The sequence below is a fragment of the Pelodiscus sinensis genome, chromosome 6, assembly GCF_052426305.1.
Source record: "Pelodiscus sinensis isolate ZL-2025 chromosome 6, ASM5242630v1, whole genome shotgun sequence".
NCBI classification, from domain to species: Eukaryota; Metazoa; Chordata; order Testudines; family Trionychidae; genus Pelodiscus; species Pelodiscus sinensis.
In genome coordinates, this window is record NC_143057.1 from 20,759,077 (window position 1) to 20,781,684 (window position 22,608).

General features: G+C 44.2%; 2 protein-coding genes across 2 annotated transcripts in view; both read left to right on the plus strand.

Moving 5' to 3' along the window:
- Positions 1-846, plus strand: part of HAUS6 (HAUS augmin like complex subunit 6) — a 31,603-nt gene extending 30,757 nt beyond the window's left edge. The window contains exon 17 of the mRNA XM_075931507.2: positions 640-846. Within this exon, the coding sequence (XP_075787622.1) occupies positions 640-704 (65 nt within the window). The 3' untranslated portion in view covers positions 705-846. The remainder of the gene's footprint in view (positions 1-639) is intronic.
- Positions 847-7,322: 6,476 nt separating this feature from the next.
- SAXO1 (stabilizer of axonemal microtubules 1) overlaps positions 7,323-22,608 on the plus strand; it is a 78,073-nt gene continuing 62,787 nt past the window's right edge. The window contains exon 1 of the mRNA XM_006129989.5: positions 7,323-7,563. Coding sequence (XP_006130051.1) covers positions 7,493-7,563 — 71 coding nt within the window. The 5' untranslated portion in view covers positions 7,323-7,492. The remainder of the gene's footprint in view (positions 7,564-22,608) is intronic.

A 22,608-nucleotide genomic window follows, 5' to 3' on the forward strand; every position in this document is an offset into this window, starting at 1 on the left:
GAATCTACATTTAGCAATATACTTACTTATTGGGAGTGATGTGATCATCATTCCAGTAGTCCACATCTGGTAAAACCTTTTCTCCCTCAGCAGCAGTGGGTAGTTAAAAGCATCCATTACATAGCAATATATATTATGTATACACTTGAGCCTAATTCAGGAACACCTGTCATATGGAGGAGGAAGCGGCTCTGTTTATAGCTGCTTCCCATCGCTCCCATAGCAGGGAGTGGTGCCTAGGAGTGGTGTGGGACTTGGATCTACATGTGCTCCTGGTTTTGGGGTGCCAGGTGAGTGCCCCGTCCCTATTCCCCTCACACCCAGACCCTGCAGTGCCCTTCCTGGCCCAGCAAAATCTTGAATCCGGCATACCCAATTTCCCAGGGTTGCCATATTAGCATTCAAGTGTACTAAGCAGTAGCACTAGCACTTTAAATTGATCTTCCAATGTTGGTGTGCTCTAGAATCCTTTCTAGTTATTGGTTGCAACTTCTTCAGTTGTGCAGATATGGGTATTTTTCCTTTCACTTATTTGGAAAAGTTGTATCTATAGGAAATTTCTCAAAAATGCTACTTGTCCTGTAGGTATTTAGTATGTTTAACACTGAGCATTTATATTGCAATACATTCTTTTTCTAGAAGAAAAGAATTTGAAGGAGAAGCTGGATCCAAAAGAATCATCTGATATAAAGATGCAAAGATGAAGCAGTTTCACAATTAATAGAACGATGTATTTGGATGTGTAAAGGCTTGGGTACTAAACAATTAGACATAATTAAAATGCTATTTGTAATTTACATTTTTCAAACTACTAGGTTTTTTTTAATACTTCAGTTTAAAACTAGTAAAGGGCCTTTTTGAGAATTCATTTAAGCATGTGCATTAAGTTATCAAGGGGTATCCTCTTTTAGTTCTAAATTTTGCGACGCTTCAATATTAAATTATCACACCAATTGTGAAGGGACTTGGAAGAAAAAGGCTGGATCCTTTTAAAGGCCTCCTTTTCTCAAGTCCATATTTGGGAGGCAAACTTCATTCCCCGATCTGACTTGTGAAGTTTGTTTATTGGAGGTTCATTTATATGGAAGCTCTCTTTTCTGCCACCAGTCTAGGGATGTAAGTGACTCATCAACTATTCAATAAGCATAAGCTTATCGAATGGTTGAGTGGTGACTTGACTAGTTGCTCTTCCCCGCAGGCATCAAGGGTTGGGGGCAGAAGCTGGTCCTGTAGGGAGCCATCATAAAAGCGAGGTTTCTCTCCCCCCTCCCGCAGCACCATGTCTGGAGGAGGCAGAGGCATAGCGGGAGATGGGGCGTGAGCCAGAAATCAGTTGATTCCCAGCTCACGCCCAGTCCCCAATGCTGTGCTGCTGTTTTTTAAATGTATTAAAAGCTATCAGGCTCTTAATACATTTAAAAGGCAGAGCCAAAGCGGGGTTAACTCCCGGGGCTGGGAGCTAACCTTGCTCTGTCTCTTTAGTGTCTGTCCCCCTTATCAGCTAGTCAATGGAAATTCACTGACTAGTTGATTAAACGCAATTTAACATCCCTACACCAATCTGGTGCTCCGACACCATAGCAGCATGGTTCCACTTGTTGTCCCCTTGGTTTATAGCACATGTTAGTCAGGAAAAATAGATGGGCTATTCAGAAAAGGCCTGGAGATGTTTTCAGGTGGGAGTCAAGTGGAAGAAAGGCATCTAAAGAGTAGGACAAACAAGTGTAAGTGCACTAACACTGTAAGTCCACTAACGAAACCAATTAGAAATCCACTTGTGAGATCAAGTAACTTAGGATACTTGTCTAAACTTAGACTTCATGTTTGGCTGTCTTGTGTTATTTATACTTTGTTATTAAATAGTTGATTAAAATGAAGTTTTTGTAACAGGATTAAACTATTTATATAAAATTAAACTTTATCCTGCAAACTCAATCTTCCATTTGTTTACTTATATTCTAGGCAGTGAAGGTACTCTGCATTACTATAGAATAGAAGATTTATAGTAGGCTCTAGAAATCAAACTGAGCTCCAGTCCTGCATTGAGGAAGGTTTTATTTAGTTATCTTTATCATTGTTATACCAACCATTGTGCTCAGAGTATACAAAATTTTCAATGGCTTTCCATTTCAAATGATCAAAAGAATTGACACTAAATTATCAAGATTTGCTGGATAAGGTCTTCTTGTAGATGAGCTGGTAATACTGAACAAGTGCAGTAAGAACTAGATCATATTTTAGCCTTCAGGGAAAACTGCTGGATATAAAGTTTTAATTACTAAACATGTTAGAAGGGTTAGGTTGTTTCATCGTGCAGATAGATAAGCTTTTTTTCCCATCAGACACTGTGGCTACCTCCCTTTAAGTAATTCTCCTTTGCCATAAAAGTGTGTAAACAAGAATTCCTTCAGACTTAAATTTGCATTCCATGGGCTAGGAGAGATGGCTTCTCTTCAGCAAGCAATGCAATGGGAGGGGGGGAGCTTTTTCTACCAGACTTTGACCTCCTGGGCTCTCCATGTGAATTTTGCAAACCTATTTGTGATAAGAGGTCAGTTAGCAATTCAGTAGGTGATAGACATTTGCTAGGAATGATATCTTAGAAAGTACAGGCTGTACCTCCTTAAGCTGGGACTCTCCAGTCTGGCAACATGTGTGGTCCAGAAGGACTATGGATGTTGCTAGAGCCGAGGGAGATGTGGTCCCAGGATTGGGAACATAGTAGGGGTGCCCTATGACAGGATGAGCAGATGGTACAGCAGGGATCTCTGGCCACTGGGGAGCAGTGGGTCTGGCCCCAGCAGGAGTGGATCCAGCGGCACGGTGGGGAGCCCTAGCCACGCTGGCAACAAGGGGGCTGCTGCTGGAGCCCAGTGTCAGCAGGGCCAGGGCTGGAGCCAGAACCTGGGATCAGGGACCAGCCAGAAGCAGCCTATAGTATGGAGGGGTGTGGGACTGGGAGGCCAATGACAGGAATCCTCTCCTGCTCCTACAAATCCCCTTGTTCAAGACCAGTTGAGTCCCAAGGGTGCCCCACCAGGGAGATCCAACCTGTCTCTCCACTTTACCATCTGCTTTCATGGACCAGCTTAATTCACTAGTGAAAGCTATTCTGAAAAATTACCTTGTGAGCTTCTGTTTATCCTCAATCTTCTAATATTGGCATGCATTGATGCAAACAATATGTAATAGGGATGTTAGGCTACATCTACACTGCAGCCTCCTTGTGCAAGAACTGCAGTGTTCTTGCACAAAAGTACTTGCACAAGAGTGCATCCACACTGCCATGTGCTTTTGCACAAGAGCATCCATGGCAGTGTGGACGCTCTCTTGTGCAGAAAGCTCTGATGGCCATTTTAGCGGTAGGGGTTTCTTGCACAAGAAACCCTTGTTGCCCGTCCACACTGCCTTCTTGCACAAGAGGGCTTATTCCTCATGAGGAGAGGACTAACTCTTGTGCAAGCAGCCCTCTTTTCCAACATTTTACTGTAAATTTACTTGCGCAAGAATGCATGTGCAGTGTAGACATGCCGTGAGTTTTTGCACAAGAACAGCCGTTCTTGCACAAAAAGCCTGCAGTGTAGACATAGCCTTAGAGTTTAACCAACTAACCAGTTAACTAGTAAGCTGATTCTTATCAGTTAATGTTATCTTTTCAACTCTGAAGTCCTCTCTCCAGTAATGGAGCCAACAGCTTCTGCTGGTACAGCTCCTGGGGCGGTGGCTTCGCTGCAGCAGGGAAGCTGCCTCCTGGGGAAAGGGACTGGTAGCCCTGCTGCCAGAGAAGCTTTGCTGCCCACTCTACAGTATGAAGCTTACTTAAGCTACATTCAGCATATGTAACAGCTAAGATTTTCAGTGGTTACCCGGTTACCATTTTAACCAACTTTTGACTGACATCCCTAAATATAATACAGGATGAACCTCCCAAATCTAGGAGAGTCTGGTCCAGCAACATCCGTTCTATGGAATAATAGAACACTAGAACTGGAAGGGACCTTGAGAGGTCATTGAGTTCAGTCCTCCGCCTTCACGGCAGGACCATGCACCGTCTAGACCAGGGCTACTCAACTTTGGAAGCCCCAGGAGTTTCAATGATATTCTCAGCAGATGCTGAGGACTGCAACTTAAGTGTGGTTGCCTATACGTGCAAATAGCTTTTCACACTGATAGGCATGAGTACAAAGCACTTCCCACAATGCCCTGGCACTCCCAGCACCTCCTCCCTGTGGGCTAAAAGCACCTACACCCTGTACCTGTCTGTTCTATCCAGCCCTTTGGCTTGCGTCTTTCAATGCTCACCCCGCCTGGGAGACACTTTGCCGTTGTGAAGCACGTTCCCAGCGGAGGTCATGTGCAAAGGATCGCACTCATGGGACACCGGTTGAGCCTTCTGTAAACCCAAACTGCACCGCGGGCCATATGTAGCCTGCGGGCCACATGTAGCCTGCGGGCCACATGTTGAGTACCCCTAGTCTAGACCATCCCTGATAAACATCTATCTAGCTTGCTCTTAAATATCTCCAGAGATGGGGATTCCACAACCTCCCTAGGCAACTTATTCTAGTGTTTAACCACCCTGACAGGAAGTTCAACCTAAACCTCCCTTGCTGCAGTTTAAGCCCATCGCTTCTTGTCCTGTCATCAGAGGCCAAGGAGAACAATTTTTCTCCCTTCTCATTGTAACACCCTGATTAGGTACTTGAAAATCACTAGCATGTCCCTTCTCAGTCTTCTCCTTTCCAAACTTAAACAAGCCCAATTATTTCAATCTTCCCTCCTAGCTTGTGTTCTCTTGACCTTTAATCATTCTTGTTACTCTTCTCTGGACCTTCTCCATTTTCTCCACATCTTTCTTGCAATGTGGTTCCCAGAACTGGTCACAATACTCCAATTGAGGCCTTTCTGCAGTACTCCTTCCTAGACAGTCCCTTCCTATTTGTATCTATGAAACTGACTGATCCTTCCTCAGTGGAGTACTTTATATTTCTCTTTATTTAACTTCATCCTTTTTACCTCAGAGCATTTTGAATTACGACCCTATTCACTAAAACATTTGAAACCCCTCCCATCTTGGGATCATCTGCAAACTTTAAGGCTACGTCTAGATTGCATCCCTTTTTTGTAAAAGGGATGCAAATTAGATGTATTGCAATTGCTAATGAAGTGGGGATTTAAATCTCCCCCACTTCATTAGCATACAAATGGCTGCCGCTTTTTTTCGGCACAGAGCTTTGCTGGAAAAAAGCACCAGTCTAGGCGTGGATCTTTCGGGAAAATAAAGCCTTTTCCGAAAGATCCCTTATCCCTCTTAAAATAAGGGATAAGGGATCTTTCGGAAAAGGCTTTATTTTCCGAAAGATCTGTGTCTAGACTGGCGCTTTTTTCCAGCAAAGCTCTGTGCAGAAAAAAAGCGGCAGCCATTTGTATGCTAATGAAGTGGGGGAGATTTAAATCCCCACTTCATTAGTAATTGCGATACATCTAATTTGCATCCCTTTTTCGTAAAAGGGATGCAATCTAGACGTAGCCTAAGTGTACTTTCTATGCCAATATCTAAATCGTTGTTGAGGACATTAAACAGAACTGTTCTACCCCTTCTAGCATGCCTGTGACCCATTGAGAAATACTCTGAGAACTGTTATCCAACCAGCTTTGCGCTCACCTTATAGTAGCCCTGTCTAGTTTGTATTTCCCTAGTTTTTTTTAATAAGATCAGATAAGACTGTATCAAATGCTTTATCAAAGTCTAGGTGTATGACAGCTACCGCTTTCCCCTTGTTATCAAAGAAAGCTATCAGATTGGTTTGACAGTTGTTCTGTACAAATCCATGCTGGCTATTACCACCTTATTTCAGATGTTAGATAATAGAACACATAATTAAGGAATCCATTTGCATTCCTAGCACAGAAGATAAATTGACTGGTCTGTAGCTTCCTGCATTGTTGTTAATTTCCTTTTTATAGATGAGCACTATATTTGCCCTCTTCTGGAATTTCTTCTGTCTTCCATGATTTTTCAAAGATAATGGCTCCTCCAGTATTGTAATATCAATATTGCAGTTTTTTCAGTAAGGCAAAGCCATGGCACTTTCTTCAAATAATCAGCAGTAGATGTCAGTTCATATTTTATTGATGCATTTTTATTTAATCCCATGCTTTAGGTTTCAAATGCTTAACTTTTAACCATTTTTCATAAAATCAAATAATGTGAGACTCAGTGTTTTTACATTTCTCTTCCATGCCAAATAAACACTTGTATTTTCAGTTGCTGTGTATCTCTATTGCTACATATCCATCTTTGAGAAGAAACATCCAAGTACCTAATATCAGTATGAATAATTCAGGACCGAAGAATATGGTATCTGTTTTTCTAACACTTTATTGTTAAAGAAGCCCTCTAGCTATCAAAGAGAGGCACACTGTCTAATTTTCCCTCTAGCTACCAAAGCGAGGCCCACTGTCTAATTTTCCCTTTAGCTCCTTTTCCTGCTGGATTCTGCCAAGGGATGAACAAGGGTAGCTAAAGTTTAGGAAGGACTGGTGAACATCCAGAGGAAATGCAGGCTCACTGGGTGCAATGGGGCCAGATCAGCTAAGGTTAATACACCACCTCCTGTTCAAAATGCTATCAGATGTTTAAAAGGTCACAAGCTTTTTGAAGCTTTGAGTTAATCTCACCTAGAAAACTACTACTGCAGGGCTCCCTCCTAGAGGCTGAGGTAAGTCCTTCAAGAATGACCCAGCGAAGACCCGGCACAGGCGGACCGTGTTCACAACCAGCCTCTGTGCAACTGCCTTCCCGTAAACAAGCGAAAGGGGTAATGACAGAGGCTGTGCGTACCCCCCAGTTTGCACTTCGAATTCCCCGCTCGGGAGGCGGACAGGCCATTCTTATGCAGCACGCCTGCTCCACCCGCGGGCGGGACGGGAGGGCTAGTGATCCCATGTGTATCGCTGTCGAGAACAAGTGGTGTTTAAAACACTAGTGGCTACTAGAGACAAGTGTGCGTGTCCCCCTCCCCCCCCCCCGCCAGCTCCCGGCAATAGTTCTAATTCCAGCAGGCCAGGCTCGAGTGTCCGGTCTCAGTGCCACTCCAGCCCCGACCCGCTTACCCCAGCCCAGCGCATTAAATGCCTCCGGCCCAGGGCCTGCACACAGCGGCGCTAGCTCGCCCGTGTGACCTCACAAAGGCTCCCGGGTGATCGCCTCGCGAGGCTGCAGCCCCCGGAGCCAGCAGCGCTGCTTAGGGCTGGAGGAGCAGCACGAGACGGAGCTGGGAGGGCGGGAAGCGGATCAGCTGGGCTATGTAGTTGCCTTAGGGCCGTTCTCACCTGCTGCGGCGATTCCGGCTCCCGGCCGGGGCTACCCCTGTCCCTTATAGGAACTTTCTCCGAAACACGCCTGCGGAAGGGCTGCTGGTCAAACTCTCCGTCCCAGAGCTTCCGCGGGGGCGAGAGACGGCGGATCTAGCTCCATCCCGTAGCAAGGATGTCTCCTCCCGTGACTCCGCCCAAGGCCCTGCCCACCAAGAAGTGCATTTGCCAGCTGTGCTCCTGCGGGTATGTAAGAGCTGGCCGGGCTGGCAGCAGCGATGTTAAATTCCCTGCGTCTGCGTGCCTGCAAGTGGTAGCAGGGCTGGCCTTAGTATGAGGCAGACTGTGGGTGGGGCGCCACTAGGACCCAGAGTGTAGAAAATTGGGTCTGCTGCTGGTGCGTGTGTATTCTCTCTGCCCTAGATGCACAGAGATGGTGGAGTGCTGTGCTGGAGGAAGGAGGGTACAAGAGACAAAGCAGGCAGGAGAAGAGGAGGAGGAGGCATGGGGCATCATTTGAGCTCCCCGCCTCAGGTGCCAAAATGTTGTGGGTTGGCCTTGAGTGATAGGGAACTGCCTGTTGCTAAGACTTCACAGGGCTGGGTATGGGGGGAGGGGAAGGAGAGCTGAGTAAAGGAAAGAGATGTTTGGATTTAAATCTTTTCTAAATAGTCTTATTAACATAGACAGGATGTCATTTTTCCATGTGTATCCAGCGTGACTGTATTATTCTATTATTTATCAATTGTTTTATGTTCAAGAAGCAGTCCTGTGTCACCTTAGAGACTTAACAAAACTGTAGATGGTATCCTGAGCGTTGTGGGAAAAACCCACTTCTTCACATGAAGCTCAGAATACTACCTATATATTTTTGTTAGCCTCTAAGGTGCCACAGGTCTACTTGTTGTTTTTAAAGTTATAGACTAACACAGCTACCCCTCTGAGACTTTGTTTTATATTGTAAAGTCACGTCTACATTTTTCACTATTTCTAAACTTTCTTGTATGCAATTGAAACGTGCCTCCAATAAGAGAGCTTTAAACTGTTTGGCTCGAGCAGGGGTGGGCAAAAGAGCCTCCACAGGCTGATTGTAAGCACCGTGTGCCCCTTGCAGGATGGGGGCAGGGCGGCAGAAGACCACGCACTTCTACTCTCCCCAGACCCTGATAGACCTGGGGCACGGGGAGTGCATGAAGTGAATTCCCACCCTGCCAAGGGCACGTGATTATTTAGAGTCAACCACCGGCTGCTGCTCAGCTGGCGGTTGACTCTATGCACAGTGCCCCCTTGCAGGGAGTGGGCAAGGGGATGAGAGACTTTCCATGCTCCCTCTGCCCCCAGGTCATGATTGACTTGGGGGTGGGGGGAATGTGCAAAGTCTCTTCCTGATGCTAGGGGCTTAGGAGCCTAGAGGGAACTTCCAGCTGTTAAGAACAGCTGGTGGTTTTCTCTGGGGAGGGATGGGGGGAGACTTCATGTGCTCCCCTCACCCCCAGGCCATCCTGGTCTGTGGGTGGGGAAGCATGGAAGTGTCATGGCTCCACCCCTTCTGCCTGGGGCCACTTCAAAAATTTCTGAAGTGGCCCCCTGTCTCAAGTTATTGCCTACCCCTGGGCTGGTGCCATTTTGAGGGACTGGTATTATTGTTACAGGTCTTTGATTTCCTGTTGTGAAAAGTGATAATGCTTTTAAAAAATTGCATGTTCCAGATAATATTCAGGAAGAAAACTGTAGAAATGGAGCAGATATTTTAAAAAACCCACTGTTCATTAGTGATTTTTCTAAATCTCAGTTATCCAATTATGGTTTTTCACAGCATTGGTCCAGAAAAAATTACCAGATCTTCTTTTCTATAGGACCCATCCTCTGAAATCTGCAGACAAAAGAAAAAGATTACAAAAGAATAAGATTATAAATTAAAACAGTCAGTCTTTTTGACTTTTGCTCAGTTCCTATAGTTGAGCTATTGCCAATTCAGAAAAGGATCGGGATATCATACAGGAAGATCTGGATGATCTTGTAAATTGGAGTGATAGCAATAGGATGAAATTTAATAGTGAGAAGTGTAAGGTTATGCATTTAGGGATTAATAACAAGAATTTTAGTTATAAGCTATGGACACATCAGTTGGAAGTAACGGAGGAGGAGGAGGACCTCGGAGTCCTGGTTGATTATAGAAGGACTATGAGCCGCCATTGTGACATGGCTGTGAAAAAGGCTAATACGATCTTGGGATGTATTAGGCGAGGTATTTCCGGTAGGGATAAGGAGGTGTTAGTGCCATTATACAAGGCATTTAGACCCCATTTGGAATACTGTGTGCAGTTCTGGTCTCCCATGTTTAAGAAGGATGAATTCAAACTTGAACAGGTACAAAGAAGGGCCACTAGGATGATCTGAGGAATGGAAAACCTGTCTTATGAAAGGAGACTCAAGGAGCTTGGCTTGTTTACTTTAACCAAAAGAAGGCTGAGAGGAGACATGATTGCACTTTTTAAATATATTAGAGGGATAAATACCAGGGAGGGAGAGGAATTATTTAAGTTTAATACCAATGTGGACACAAGAACAAATGGATATAAGCTGGCTAGTAGGAAGTTTAGACTTGAGATTAGACGAAGGTTTCTAACCATTAGAGGAGTGAGGTTCTGGAATGGCCTTCCAAGGGAAGTAGTGGGGGCAAAAGATCTGTCTGGTTTCAAGATTAAACTAGATGGGTTTATGAAGGGGATGGTTTGATGAGATAACATGATCTTGGTAACTAATTGACCATTCATTATCAGTGGGAAATAGGTCAATGGAGGAATTATAGGAGTTACTATAGAGAACTTTCTGGGTGTCTGGCTGATGAGTCTTGCCCACATGCTCAGGGTTTAGCTGATCGCCATATTTGGGGTCGGGAAGGAATTTTCCTCCAGGGTAGATTGGCAGAGGCCCTGGAGGTTTTTCGCCTTCCTCTGTAGCATGGGGTACAGATCACTGCTAGAGGATTCTCTGCATCTTGGGGTCTTCAAAGTATTTGAAGGCTTCAATATCTGAGATATAGGTGAGAGGATTATTCTAAGAGGGGTGGGTGAGATTTTGTGGCCTGCACTGTGCAGGGGGTCAGACTAGATGATCATAATGGTCCCTTCTGACCTTAAAGTCTAGGAGTCTATGAGTTGCCATAAGACTATAAAATGGGTCTAACTTTCCCTCAAGGCAAAGGAGAGCTCTGAATAATAAATAAGGAGAAATAAAAATACCATATTTCATACACTTACATGGATGTTTTCCTGAGATTATTCTATGTTCCAACTTGTTTAGGCTTGTAGGTTAAAAGAATTATGCGCAAACACTTTATATTTTAACTATGACAATAAATAGCTTTTTTTTTTTCTTTTGCAAAATTTCCTTCTTTATTATTACTGCTCATGGTTTATTCTATCTACAATTTAATTTTTTTAACATGTCTATTGTGGTAAACACTTTAAAGGTTGGGCCCAATATGCTAGATGCTGTACAAACATAATATTTAAAATCTAATATAATTTATATTAATCTAACCTACTTTTCCAGATACTTGTATCAAGCTCATAATATAAGCACCTCTGTGTTCATTCTTTTCATCTTTCTAGCTCTACTTTTTAAAAACTGTCTTGATAACTGCACATTTGGCTTTGGGAAATGTATCTGTGACTTCACATAATGGGTGTTGCTCTCAGACTCATATTGTACTTGGATGTGGTGATGGAGCTAAGCTTCTTGCTCTGTGGATTGGATCTAGCAAGATCATAGAACCATAGGGCTGGAAGAGACCTCAGGAGGTCATCAAGTCCAGCCCCCTGCCCAAAGCAGGACCAGTCCCAACGAAATCAACCCAGCCAGGGCTTTGTCAAGCTGAGACTTAAATACCTGTAGGGTTGGAGATTTCACCACCTCCCTAGGTAACCCATTCCAGTGCTTCACCACTCTCCTAGTGAAATAGTTTTTCCTAATATCCAACCTGGACCTCTCCCACCACAACTTGAGACCATTGTTCCTTGTTCTGCCATCTGTCACTACTGAGAACAGCCTCTCGCCATCCTCTTTGGAACCTCCCTTCAGGAAGTTGAAGGCTGCTATCGATTCCCCCCTCACTCTTCGCTTCTGCAGACTAAACAGACCCAACTCCCTCAGCCTCTCCTCATAGGTCATATGCTCCAGCCCCCTAATCATTTTGGTTGCCCTCCACTGGACCCTCTCCAATACGTCCACATCCTTTTTGTAGTGGGGGTCCCAGAACTGGACACACTACTCCAGATGTGGCCTCACTAGAGCCAAACAAAGGGGAATAATCACATCTCTGGATCTGCTGGCAATGCTCCTCCTAATGCAACCTAATATGCCATTAGCCTTCTTGGCTACAAAGGCACACTGTTGACTCATATCCAGCTTCTCATCCACTGTAATTGTAATTCCCAGGTTTTTCTGCAGAACTGCTACTTAGCCATTCAGGCCCCAGCCTGTAACCATGCTTGGGATTCTTCCGTCCCAAGTGCAGAATTCTACACTTGTCCTTGTTGAACCTCATCAGATTTCTTTTGGCCCAATCCTTTAATCTGTCCAGGTCACTCTGGACCCCCCTGCCCTCCAGCGTATCTACCTCGCCGCCTACTTTAGTGTCATTCACAGACTTGCTGAGGGTGCAATCCATCCCCTCATCCAAGTCATTAATAAAGATGTTGAACAAAACCAGCCCTAGAACTGATCCTTGGGGCACTCTGCTAGAAAAGATGTTGAGCATTTTTCCCCCAACAGAGCAAGTACTTAAGGTGCACTCATATTTGTTGTCAGCATGTAAGTCAAGCCCTGAAGTCAATGAAACTACTACTTTCAGCCAAGCAGACGAGTGTCTTACTGGATTTGGGACTATTTTGAGAAAATCTGTTCCACATTCTGTTCTGTGTAGGGTTGCCAGGTGTGCGGTTTTTGGGCCCTCTGTCCAGTAAAAAAATCCAGAAAATACTGGACATGTGCAATGTCTGGTATTTCCTGGTTTTCTGGCTGGGCGCCGGACAGAAGCCTGGCGGGGGTGGAGGGAGTGACTGGGAGGTGGGTCACAATTGGCGCTGGGAGCCCTGGTTGCATGTGAGGAGGAGGAGGGGCAATCTGGTCCATGCTCCTGCGCACTGGTCAAGCGCGTGGTGGAGCCGCAGCCAGACTGACTCGGGTGGGACGGGAGCGCCCTGAGATCTGCACAGCCTGGGTCAGTCTTGTTCCCTGCCGGCTGATTTTCTCCCCTGCCCCCTCCTAGCCAGCTGGTTGTTTGATTCTCCCCAACTTCTCCTCCCAGTCTTCCCCGGCCAATCCCTCTCCTGCACCCGCCACCAGCTCTGCCTCCCGCTAGTTGGTTCCTGCTCTGGATCTTCCCCCGCCAGCCCCGCTACGCCCCCCGCCAGCCCTGCTTCCGGCGGCCAATTCTCCTCTCCTCCTCCTCCTGAGCTCCCTCGGCCAGCTCCGACACTGCTGGCCGCCCCCGATATCCCGTGGCCATCCCTGTTCCGCCTGACCCCCACCGACCAGCCCTGCTTCCTGTCGGCCCCCTCCCCCTCCTTCCTGGCCAGCACCGCTCCCCTCCTGGCTGGTCCCTCCCTGCCTCCTCCCATGAAGCGTGTCCAGTATTTTTTTTATGACTGTCTGGTAACCCTAGTTCTGTGGTATGTTTACTTTTGTTGGAAATGCGTCAACTTGCAGGAATTGAGTGATAAACATCCAGAAATGAATCCGGTATGTGATTTAAGACTGTGTATTTGGCTCTGAGGGGGAAAGGTCTGTTCACTCCAACAACCCTTTTTCTTCTTGCTCGCTTGTGGAGTTATCTGTGCAGAAGGCAGTTGCTTGCCTACTCCTCAGTTTAATGAGGTATGCAGCAAGCTTGTAGCTTAACTAAGATAAAGTGTAATGATTAGGCAAATTAGCTATTAGCATTTACACAGTAATAAGCAACGGTCTCACTTGCTGAGGTTTGTGGTGACCAAGGAACAAGTGGTAGAAGTAGGTGTGCATGGGGTGCTGCAGCATCCCCTGGCTTGAAATGGTTTCCATTATATGTGGGTTTTATAATGTGGTTCAAGAGCTGTCAGCACCCTCACTGTAAACATTGTTCTAACACCCCTGCCAATAAGTATGTCAGCTTTCCTGTATCTTTTTTAGAATTAAATTTGAACCTGTAACTGTGCACTCAGTCCCTCTTGGGCATGTTGCTTAACTGAACAAATAAGCAATGAGAAGTCCTGTGGCACCTTATAGATTAACAGATTTATTGGAGCACAAGCTTTCATGGGTAAAGACCCACTTCGTCACAACACTTCTCGTTTATGCATATTCAGACTAATACGCCTACCCCTCTGATACTTGAACAAATAGAGATGGAGTTAGTAAGCCACAAACTATTCTTGCCAGACTGCTGGCTGGTGGTTGTAGATACACTTCTGCATGTATTTTTGTGCATCTTACTCTTTGATAATCAGGCCTTTCATGTCCAAAGCCTTGCACAGCCCGGGTTTGCTCATCTTTAAAATTTCACTCATCTCTCATTGTTTCCTCAATACCAGAAAGTTGTTCTTGCATCCCCTCCACCAAAAGGGATAAGCATCGTCACCACAATGCAGAATACACATGGATTGCAACTAACATTACCAAGCATTCACTTTCTGTAATATAACATCTGGTGTATGTAGCTATCGCAGAATACACCTGTCTATAGTTTTAAGCAGGACTCTAGAGACTGAAATTTGTGATGTTTCTGCACAGTGTTCTATAAAAATGCTGCACGTCCAGTGCTAATACATTTGCCCAATGCTTTATTCTGTGATAAACAATAAATAGCCTAGAGGACAACATGAGTGGGTCAAGGGTACCAATTAGGGACTTTTGAACATGTCTAGATTTTCTCCTAAGTCCAACCTTACTCTCAAACATACACCGGTTATAAAAAGGTACACTCAAAGTTACAGGGTGAAACATCATCACTTCCTCATAATAGGTCTACCCCAGTGTTTCTCAACCTTTTTTTTTTAATAAAGTACCCCCTTTAAAAAAATAATTATAAGTACCCCCAGTACCTACAGTTTTCAGACGCATATAAATTTTTGCTACCATTGCAACACATTTGTTTAAACAACTTAATCATAGCCAGGCATGCAATGACATTTTTGGGTGTGAAAAGTACAAAAATAATAAAGTGCTATAAAACTTAAAACAAAAATTCAGTTTTCTCCAAATTTAGGTTGTGTTGGTGTACCTCCCAGACTTCTCTTGAGTACCCCTAAGGGTACTCGTACCATTGGTTGAGAAACACTGGTCTACCCATCCTCTTCTAAGGGAGGAGAGTGACTGGGCTGTTTATGCATTGGGAGTGCATGAGAATGATCAGTTCGTTGGAGTACGGGTACCACAGTAAACCCTAGGTGACTCATCCACTGATTGACAGAAACATCTATTTCTGCATAGAAATGGCCAAATTGGGGATTTGGACTGCATGGAAATGGCCAAATCACTGTGTGTTCTAGGGTTTGGGCCCCTTATGCCACAAGCTGACCTAGTAGTAGTAATAGAGACTGCTGCATGGCGTCACCAATATCCTGCTGCTGCTAGAGAAGCAGAGCTGCAGTGTTAAAAGCAAAGCAGTCACAGGCACCAAATGCAAAGGCACAGACAGTTGCTGCTCTGAGCATGCCATAATTGACTTGGTTGTTGCAGGAGCAGGCTCACAGTGAACTGGTGCTGTCGGCAGACAGCTGGGAGCTGACCCAGAGAGCAATGAAGCTGGCAGCAGAATACCTGTCTTGTACTTATCGGGCCATAGGGAGGATATGGTTTCTCTTTAACCACCAGGGGGAGTCAAAAGGACATTTTTAAAGCTCCCAGTATTCATGTTCAATTTTGTTAGCACTTTCAGAGGATAGGAAAAACATCTCAGTTGATATCTAGTATAATGAGTGAATTGGTGGGAGATTGGATCCCATTTAGCTTCCCCATATTTTCTAAAAATTGTAATGATGCTGAGCAGCCATCTAGTACTTCACATCTGCGATTGCTGCCCAAGCATCGACCAGTTAATTATAAACAGTATTTATGAATTGTTTTAGAGCTGGTGTATATGTAAGCAGGAGGAATGGTCCTGCTATTCAGGGGAAATTTCCTGGCTTCTATTCTAGCCCGCTGAAATGGACTAGTGAAAGGATCCGAATCCCCACTCCTACATCCTTTACCCAGAGGCCTCCCTGGCCTCTAGGGCTCCCCTTCCACTCTCCTGTGTAGCAGAGTCCTCGTGACCCCAAAGCTGGCCCCAGGATTCCTGAGAGCTTGCCCCCCAACCTTGTTGTGGTGACTAAGGGCAGGGGCTAGAGTGTCTCCACTCCAGGGTGCTCTCTTCACATTGACTGCTTCCCTGGCCCAGTGATGGTTGCATACGGTTAAAAGCAAAAACAATTTAAATTGACTATTTAATAAAAAAAGAGAATAAGGAAAAAAATTGAAATAGTTACTGGAAACCACATTGTTGCACTCTATGGCACGGAGACCTCACACACAGTGTCTCTGGAATGTCAGCACAGGTCAGTCTGTTCCTTGTAGGTCCCAGGTCGCCTCCTTAGGCCCTGGCTGTGCTGTGGGGATGCTGCAAGGAGACCTCAGGGACAAGATGCTGTGGGCCAGCCAGCTTGATGCTCTGTAAAGTTGAATGAAAAGTTCTATTCTCCTTCTCCCTTGAGTATCTTGTGCAAAAACAATTTATTCCCATGAGAGCAGCATTTGGCTCTTAATTGCATTTGCCAGTAGAGTGAAGCTGTCTTATCTGGTCATTCAAATGATAAACAGGACTCAATAGAGGTTATCTTGTATTAGAATAGAGTAGAATTTTGTTCCCTTCATTGGGGTCTCCTAAGTCTGGAGGTTGCCTAACAAGGAAGGAATCCTGATCAATTGGATGGCTGTGTCAGTGTCGTCTTCATGACAGTTGTTGGTTCTTGAGACTGTGTGTACCCGGTCTCAGCTGTCTTCTTCCATAAGAGAAGTTTCCTTTTTTCTTTTTTTTTTTAATTCATTTTACAAAATCTTTTTCACCCAGGAGGTGTGCACATTCTTTGAGAGGGTCCAAGAGTGCATTTTTGGCTTGATAGATAAACTGTGTCATAAAGATAGAGGCAATACCCACCCTGAGGAGGCTGCTATCAGTTGTAGAGTGAATTGAACACTCAAGGTGGATGGTATTACAGATAGGACTACAGAGTTGCTGAAGGGGGGGGGGGAGTGAAACCTACAAACACTGAAGAAACTTAAAAAACAACAAATGGTCTGGTAGCACTTTATAGACTAACAAAACATGTAGATGGTATCATGAGCTTTTGCGGGCACAGCCCACTTCTTCAGATGAAACTCATGATACCATCTACATGTTTTGTTAGTCTATAAAGTGCTACCAGACTGATTTTTCTGTGGGGCAGAGGGAAAATAAAAGTTCCCTACTCCTGCCATAAAGAAAGAAAACACAGGAACCTTTTGAGTTGGACATAAATTAATACTTTACTTTATTTAAAATGAAGTTTGATAAAGTAACATAAGAAAGTTAGTCTGTTTAATAATTTAAATTAATATTTCCTTTCTTATTGTTTAAATCAAACTGCTCTCCCTAGCTGCAGCACTGGCGAAATGGTGCAGGCGTAATTATGTAATTTACTGCGAGTTTTCATTAGCAACTGGTGGACCATGAAAGGTTTGCGTTGAGCCAAGTGGGCCATGGGCCAAATAGTTTGAGAACCATTATGTCAGGGAGATGAGAAAGCACCGTATTGTGTGGGGGGAGGAGGGAGCGGGGAAGGGGTTGAGCATGTGGGGCTGGTGGCAGCATGAAAGGTTTGTATTGAGGAGCAGCCCGCGTGTGGCCCCACTGGCTGGAAGCTCCACCCACACTCACCTGGTGATAGTGAGCAGGTAGAGCAGCCGCAGGCAGAGGGAGCAGGGAGCCATGGTGGCTGTGCTGCCCACCATGATCCCAGAAGGTGATTTCTATAAAACCTTTATTGCTGTATAAATTTTTCGTATGTTAGAACTAACATTTTATCAGTCACTGTTTCCACTCACAATTTTCATTAACCTCTCTTATGCACACTCGTATGACTATTTTGAACTCCTTTATATATATAAAAAAATTGCAGTCCACATTTACATAAGAAGCACTCACCCCCCGGCCAGAAATTCCTGCATGCAGGCCTGAGGTGAGACTGCTCTGGAGGATCCAGCATAAAGAGAGAATTCATGTGAGTTTGGCGACTTCTCCCTTTAGACTGCTCATCAGCACACACTTGCCGGAAGCTGGGGAGGGACACGCACACTTGTCTCTAGTAGCCATTAGTGTTTTAAACACCAGGGCTGTGTCTAGACTGGCAAGTTTTTCCGCAAAAGCAGCTGCTTTTGCAGAAAAACTTGCCAGCTGTCTACACTGGCCGCTTGAAATTCCGCAAGAACACTGACGATCTCGAGTAAGAAATCAGTGCTTCTTGCGGAAATACTATGCTGCTCCCATTCGGGCAAAAGTCCTTTTGCGCAAAAGCTTTTGTGCAAAAGGGCCAGTGTAGACAGCTCAGATTTGTTTTGCGCAAAAAAGCCCCGATTGCGAAAATGGCGATCGGGGCTTTTTTGCGGAAAAGCGCATCTAGATTGGCACAGACGCTTTTCCGCAAAAAGTGTTTTTGCGGAAACGCGTCCGTGCCAATCTAGACGCTCTTTTCCGCAAATGCTTTTAACAGAAAACTTTTCTGTTAAAAGCATTTGCGGAAAATCATGCCAGTTTAGACGTAGCCCCTGCGTATCCAGGAAGATGGGCACACACAGCCTGCATTTGCAAGGGGAGAAGGTGTAATCGGAGACCAGTTCAGCATGAAAATCCTATGAGCAAATGCTCAAGAGCTGGGGAGAAGTGTAGTATATCACTTGGATGGAGTTTACTGTGGGTAACCACTGTGCTTGGCTGGCTGCACCCAGTGTGAGTTCTGCCTGCCCAGCTGCAGTGCTTGTGTAATTGCTGCTGGCATAACTGGGGATGATACCTTGCACTGTCTGACTTGTTTTAAGCGTGTTGCTGCCTACACTGCTTCCATGTGATCTGAAAGCCCCTTTGCACTGCAGCTCACTCAGCCATGTGTTTTGTGATTACCCAGAGCTGTCCTCATTCCTATGCCTTCCCCTAGGCGCTTGTAAACGGCTCTGCAATCCAAGTAGCCTCAGCATTCAGGAGTGAGCTGGTTGCCCTGAGCCGGCCGGGGTTCATAACCTTGACGCCCCAGTTGGTGGGAAGCTGTTTATTGCCTGTGTCTGGAGCAATGTGTGTGGGCTCCCAGCTGGGGAACTCCATGTAACTGGCACAGAGCAGAGAAGCACACACCGCCCACAGTTAGCACATCTGTGTCTTTTTAGTTTAGGGATATAAACCCTGCTGCATACCACCTCACATCTGGTGGTGTATTTCCATGGTACTGACAGTGGTTTCTGATCATTTGCACACAATCACAACAGCTGTCAGTCTGGTCCTGGATTGCCTTAATTACTGATTTACATACTTTGCGGCTGTTCGACCATCTCTTCCAGCTGCATGCATTTCAGCAGTTAGTTTTACAGGTCATGCTGTGACATCTGTGAAAATCTGGGTTTAGGTTACGCATACAACCCTACACGCAGCCGGCAGCACCATAACATCACTGTGCAAATGATTTGTGTTTGTGGCAAGACGGTTACTGTGTACAACACAATATTGCTTGGCCAATAGGCAATATTTATTTAGCCCTGCCAAACAGTTTGATTCTGTAGAAGATGCAAATAGGCACAGCTTTTTTTTTTGCCAAACCTCTTACAGTCTAAAATGTAGACAAAGATCTAACAACCCCCCAATACTCAATTTGTAAATGATCTATGCCCTCGGCTGCATTTCTAATAAAGGAATCCCAATGCCAATATGCAGCATTTTTATGCAGAAGTTGCATTGTCAGCAGTTTGGATATGTAATTCATTCTTTTCAGTGGCTCGTCTGCAAGAAGAAAAGATGCTGGTACGCTTCTAAATTCTGTCCATTAAATAAGCTCCACTCAGTTCAGTTATCAAAACAAGACAACTCATGGGAGATGATGCAGATTTTCAAAATGTGATTGTGCAGCTTTTTGAGCTCAGCTGGGCTCCTTTGCTTCCTCTTGGAGTAGCTTGTGTATTTCCACAGCACTGTTGGGCTCCTTGGGCGTGGCTTTTCCTTGTTTGGGTGGGAGAATAATGGAGCACTTTTCCATGCCTTCTGCAGATTCACATAGACCTCTCTGTGAAAGACGCTTATACTTCTTTCACTCTTTTTAGATTTTCTTCACAAACAGCGGTGGATTTACTACTTTTTGCTTATTTACTAAAATAGAAGAAAGTTGAGATTCTGAAGAACAGAGAGGTGCACTGACTGTTGTTCTTTTATATGATATTATGGCCACAATTTTTTGTCAGTGGATGCTCAGTCCTTTGAGTGTCAGGCCATTTAGTAAGGTCTCTAGTAAGAATTTAGGAATCCAAATTTAGGCTTCCTTTTCCTTTTGGAAAATGAAGGCCTATAATGCTATTATGACATTTTGATACTTTACTTCTTTGTTAGTCAGAGAGGTATGAAAAATCAAAGCCAATCAGACCACCCTATATTTTGATCAGTCTAGCTTTGCATATAGCGGCATCTATAGTGAAATATACTTTTTTTTTTTTTAAGAAGCTGCATGTCATCACTGTCATTTACAAGAGAATTCTTCTTCCTCAAATATTGCTAATAATTCTTCTCCTGACATTCTCTTACACCAACCCCAGACATCCAGTGCAGTGATACATTGCCAGAAACTGGAGACCGTAACGCTAGGATGCTGAGTGATTTCATTCCCCTGTGAAAGGGGAGCCTTCCAGAGTTTACTCTTGCCAGTTCTTTCTCTCTCTTCGAGTAGACCTTGCCAGCTGGAGTGTGCAGATTTAATATTTATTTTTAGATTTTTCTTGGGCCTTGCATGGAGCATTTACTCTTTTGCAGTGAGGGCTGGTATGGGACAGGCCCTCTGAAATGGGAAGGAGCAGAGGCTATGGCCCCATTACTTTTTATCTGCTTTAAGGATGGGAGGGCAGGAAAAAATGTGGGGCAGAGGTGATGGCTACCCTGCTTCTAGGTAGCTTCCAGTGCTCCTGGTACGGGCACTATAAGGCTGGGAAACCTGCTTAAAGTTTCAATAAGAACCTCCAGTGTTCATACCCTTCACTAACCTTTTTCTGAGCTCTGATATGTTGAAAACAATGAATAGTCTTCTGGCACGTTAAGGACTAACAAAAATATACAGTTTCATGAGCAAATCCCACTTGGTCAGATGAGCTTGAGTGGAGGAAAAAAGGGGGACTCTGAGAATTTAGAACAGGGAAAGGAGGGAGGAAAAATACTTGTAATCCTAGTGTTGGTGTTAATGAGACTAATTGAGTGGGCTGGAAATGTCCCATACTTAGCTTCTGATGTCAATGGGGTGTTGAATGTAAGGAGAGCTGGTTCATAATGGGCCATCCTGTTCATGTCTTTGTTCAGGCCAAGGGAAACAGTGTCAAATTTGCAAATGAAGGTCAGTTCTACACTCTCTCTCTTTCTCTCTCTCTCTCAAGTTGGCTTGTGAAATGCCTTTGTAAGCTAGCTACAGAGAGAGAGAGAGTGCAGAATTGACCTTCATTTGCAAATTTGACACTGTTTCCCTTGGCCTGAACAAAGACATGAACAGGATGGCCCATTATGAACCAGCTTTCCTTACATTCAACACCTCATTGACATAAACTAAGTGTGAGACATTTCCAGCCCACTCAATTAGCCTCATTAGCATCAACACTACAATTGACAAGTACTTTTCCTCCCTCCTTTCCTTCTTTTTCTGTTATATATTTTGAGAGCCCTTCCACCCTTTTTTTTTCCTCCACTCAAGCTCAGCTGAAGAAGTGGGTTTTGCCCAGGAAAGCTCATGATGATATATAGTTATATATAATTTGTTAGTCTCTAAGGTGCTACAGGACTATTCTTTTCCTTAAAAGTGATAGACTAACACAGCTACCCTTCTGATACTTGTGACATGTTGAAATTTCCAAACTTATTGAGAAACAGAAATTCTGACATACTTTTTCTGAAACATTGAAACAATCCTTTACAAATGTTTTTGTGTCAAAACATTGAAATATTATGTGTGTGTGTATAACAGAATAAATTCAAAGTTAATTTAGAAACATTTTGGTTCAACTTCTAAAGACAGAAAAAAATTGAAACAAGCAGGCAGAAATAAAACAAAATTGAAACAAAATATTCCATTTTGATTCAAGTTGTTTTGAGCCATCTGATACTGCTGAAATTGACACAGTCCATGAAATGATTCAAACAGCATTTTTCAATAGAAAACTGTTCTGTTGAAAAAAAGTTGAACAGCTTTAATTATAATAGGCTTGGGGATTAGCTATCTGAAAGCTCAGATAACTACTCTGAGGTGCATGTAGAGGCCATTGTGATCAGGACCTATAGGTTCTGTACTAGTGCAGATGTTCTGAGGCTGCTCAAGTCAACTAAGAGTATATGGCCCTCAGTTCTCTTTCCAGTTCCTTGGATCTGATCTTTCTCTTTGATAAAGTCTCTCTGAATTTTTTCAGGAGATATTGAAGTATTGTATTTCCTGTCCCTTCAGGTACTATAATAGTCTTCCAGTGACAGCATGTGGCTTAGAAGACCCAGTTTCAGTGACGGGGTCATAGAGACCTAACCCTTCAACTTCATGATCTGCCAAAGCGCTTTGGCAGACAGTTTTGCGTTTTGGACCTTTTGAGATTTAATTGGCTTTAATTGATAACATCTTGATTGTGATTTGTAATAGGAACATGTAGTTTAGCCTGAGTGTGTCATAGGTAGCAGCCTTCACAGAACTTACTTTTTGTTCAGTTAAGTTCCATTTAGTCAATATTTGTTAAGTGTCTTGAGGCAAAAGGTCCTAAATAATTTTGAATTTTTGTTATAATTATTTTATTCTTTGGTTTTCTGTATGGAAATTTTAAGCATCTACACTGGTAAAGAAGAACAAATTTCTCATCCTCCTCTCCTCTTCCATTTCTACTGAGACAGAGAACACTCATTTGGTTGGCTCAGCAGATGAGTAGCTGTTTGCTAGGGATGTGGATTGACTTGGGGATTTGGAACCTGTCTATCTTTGTATAAGGGAATAATCTCACACAGACTTTTAGCACCCAGTATTCATT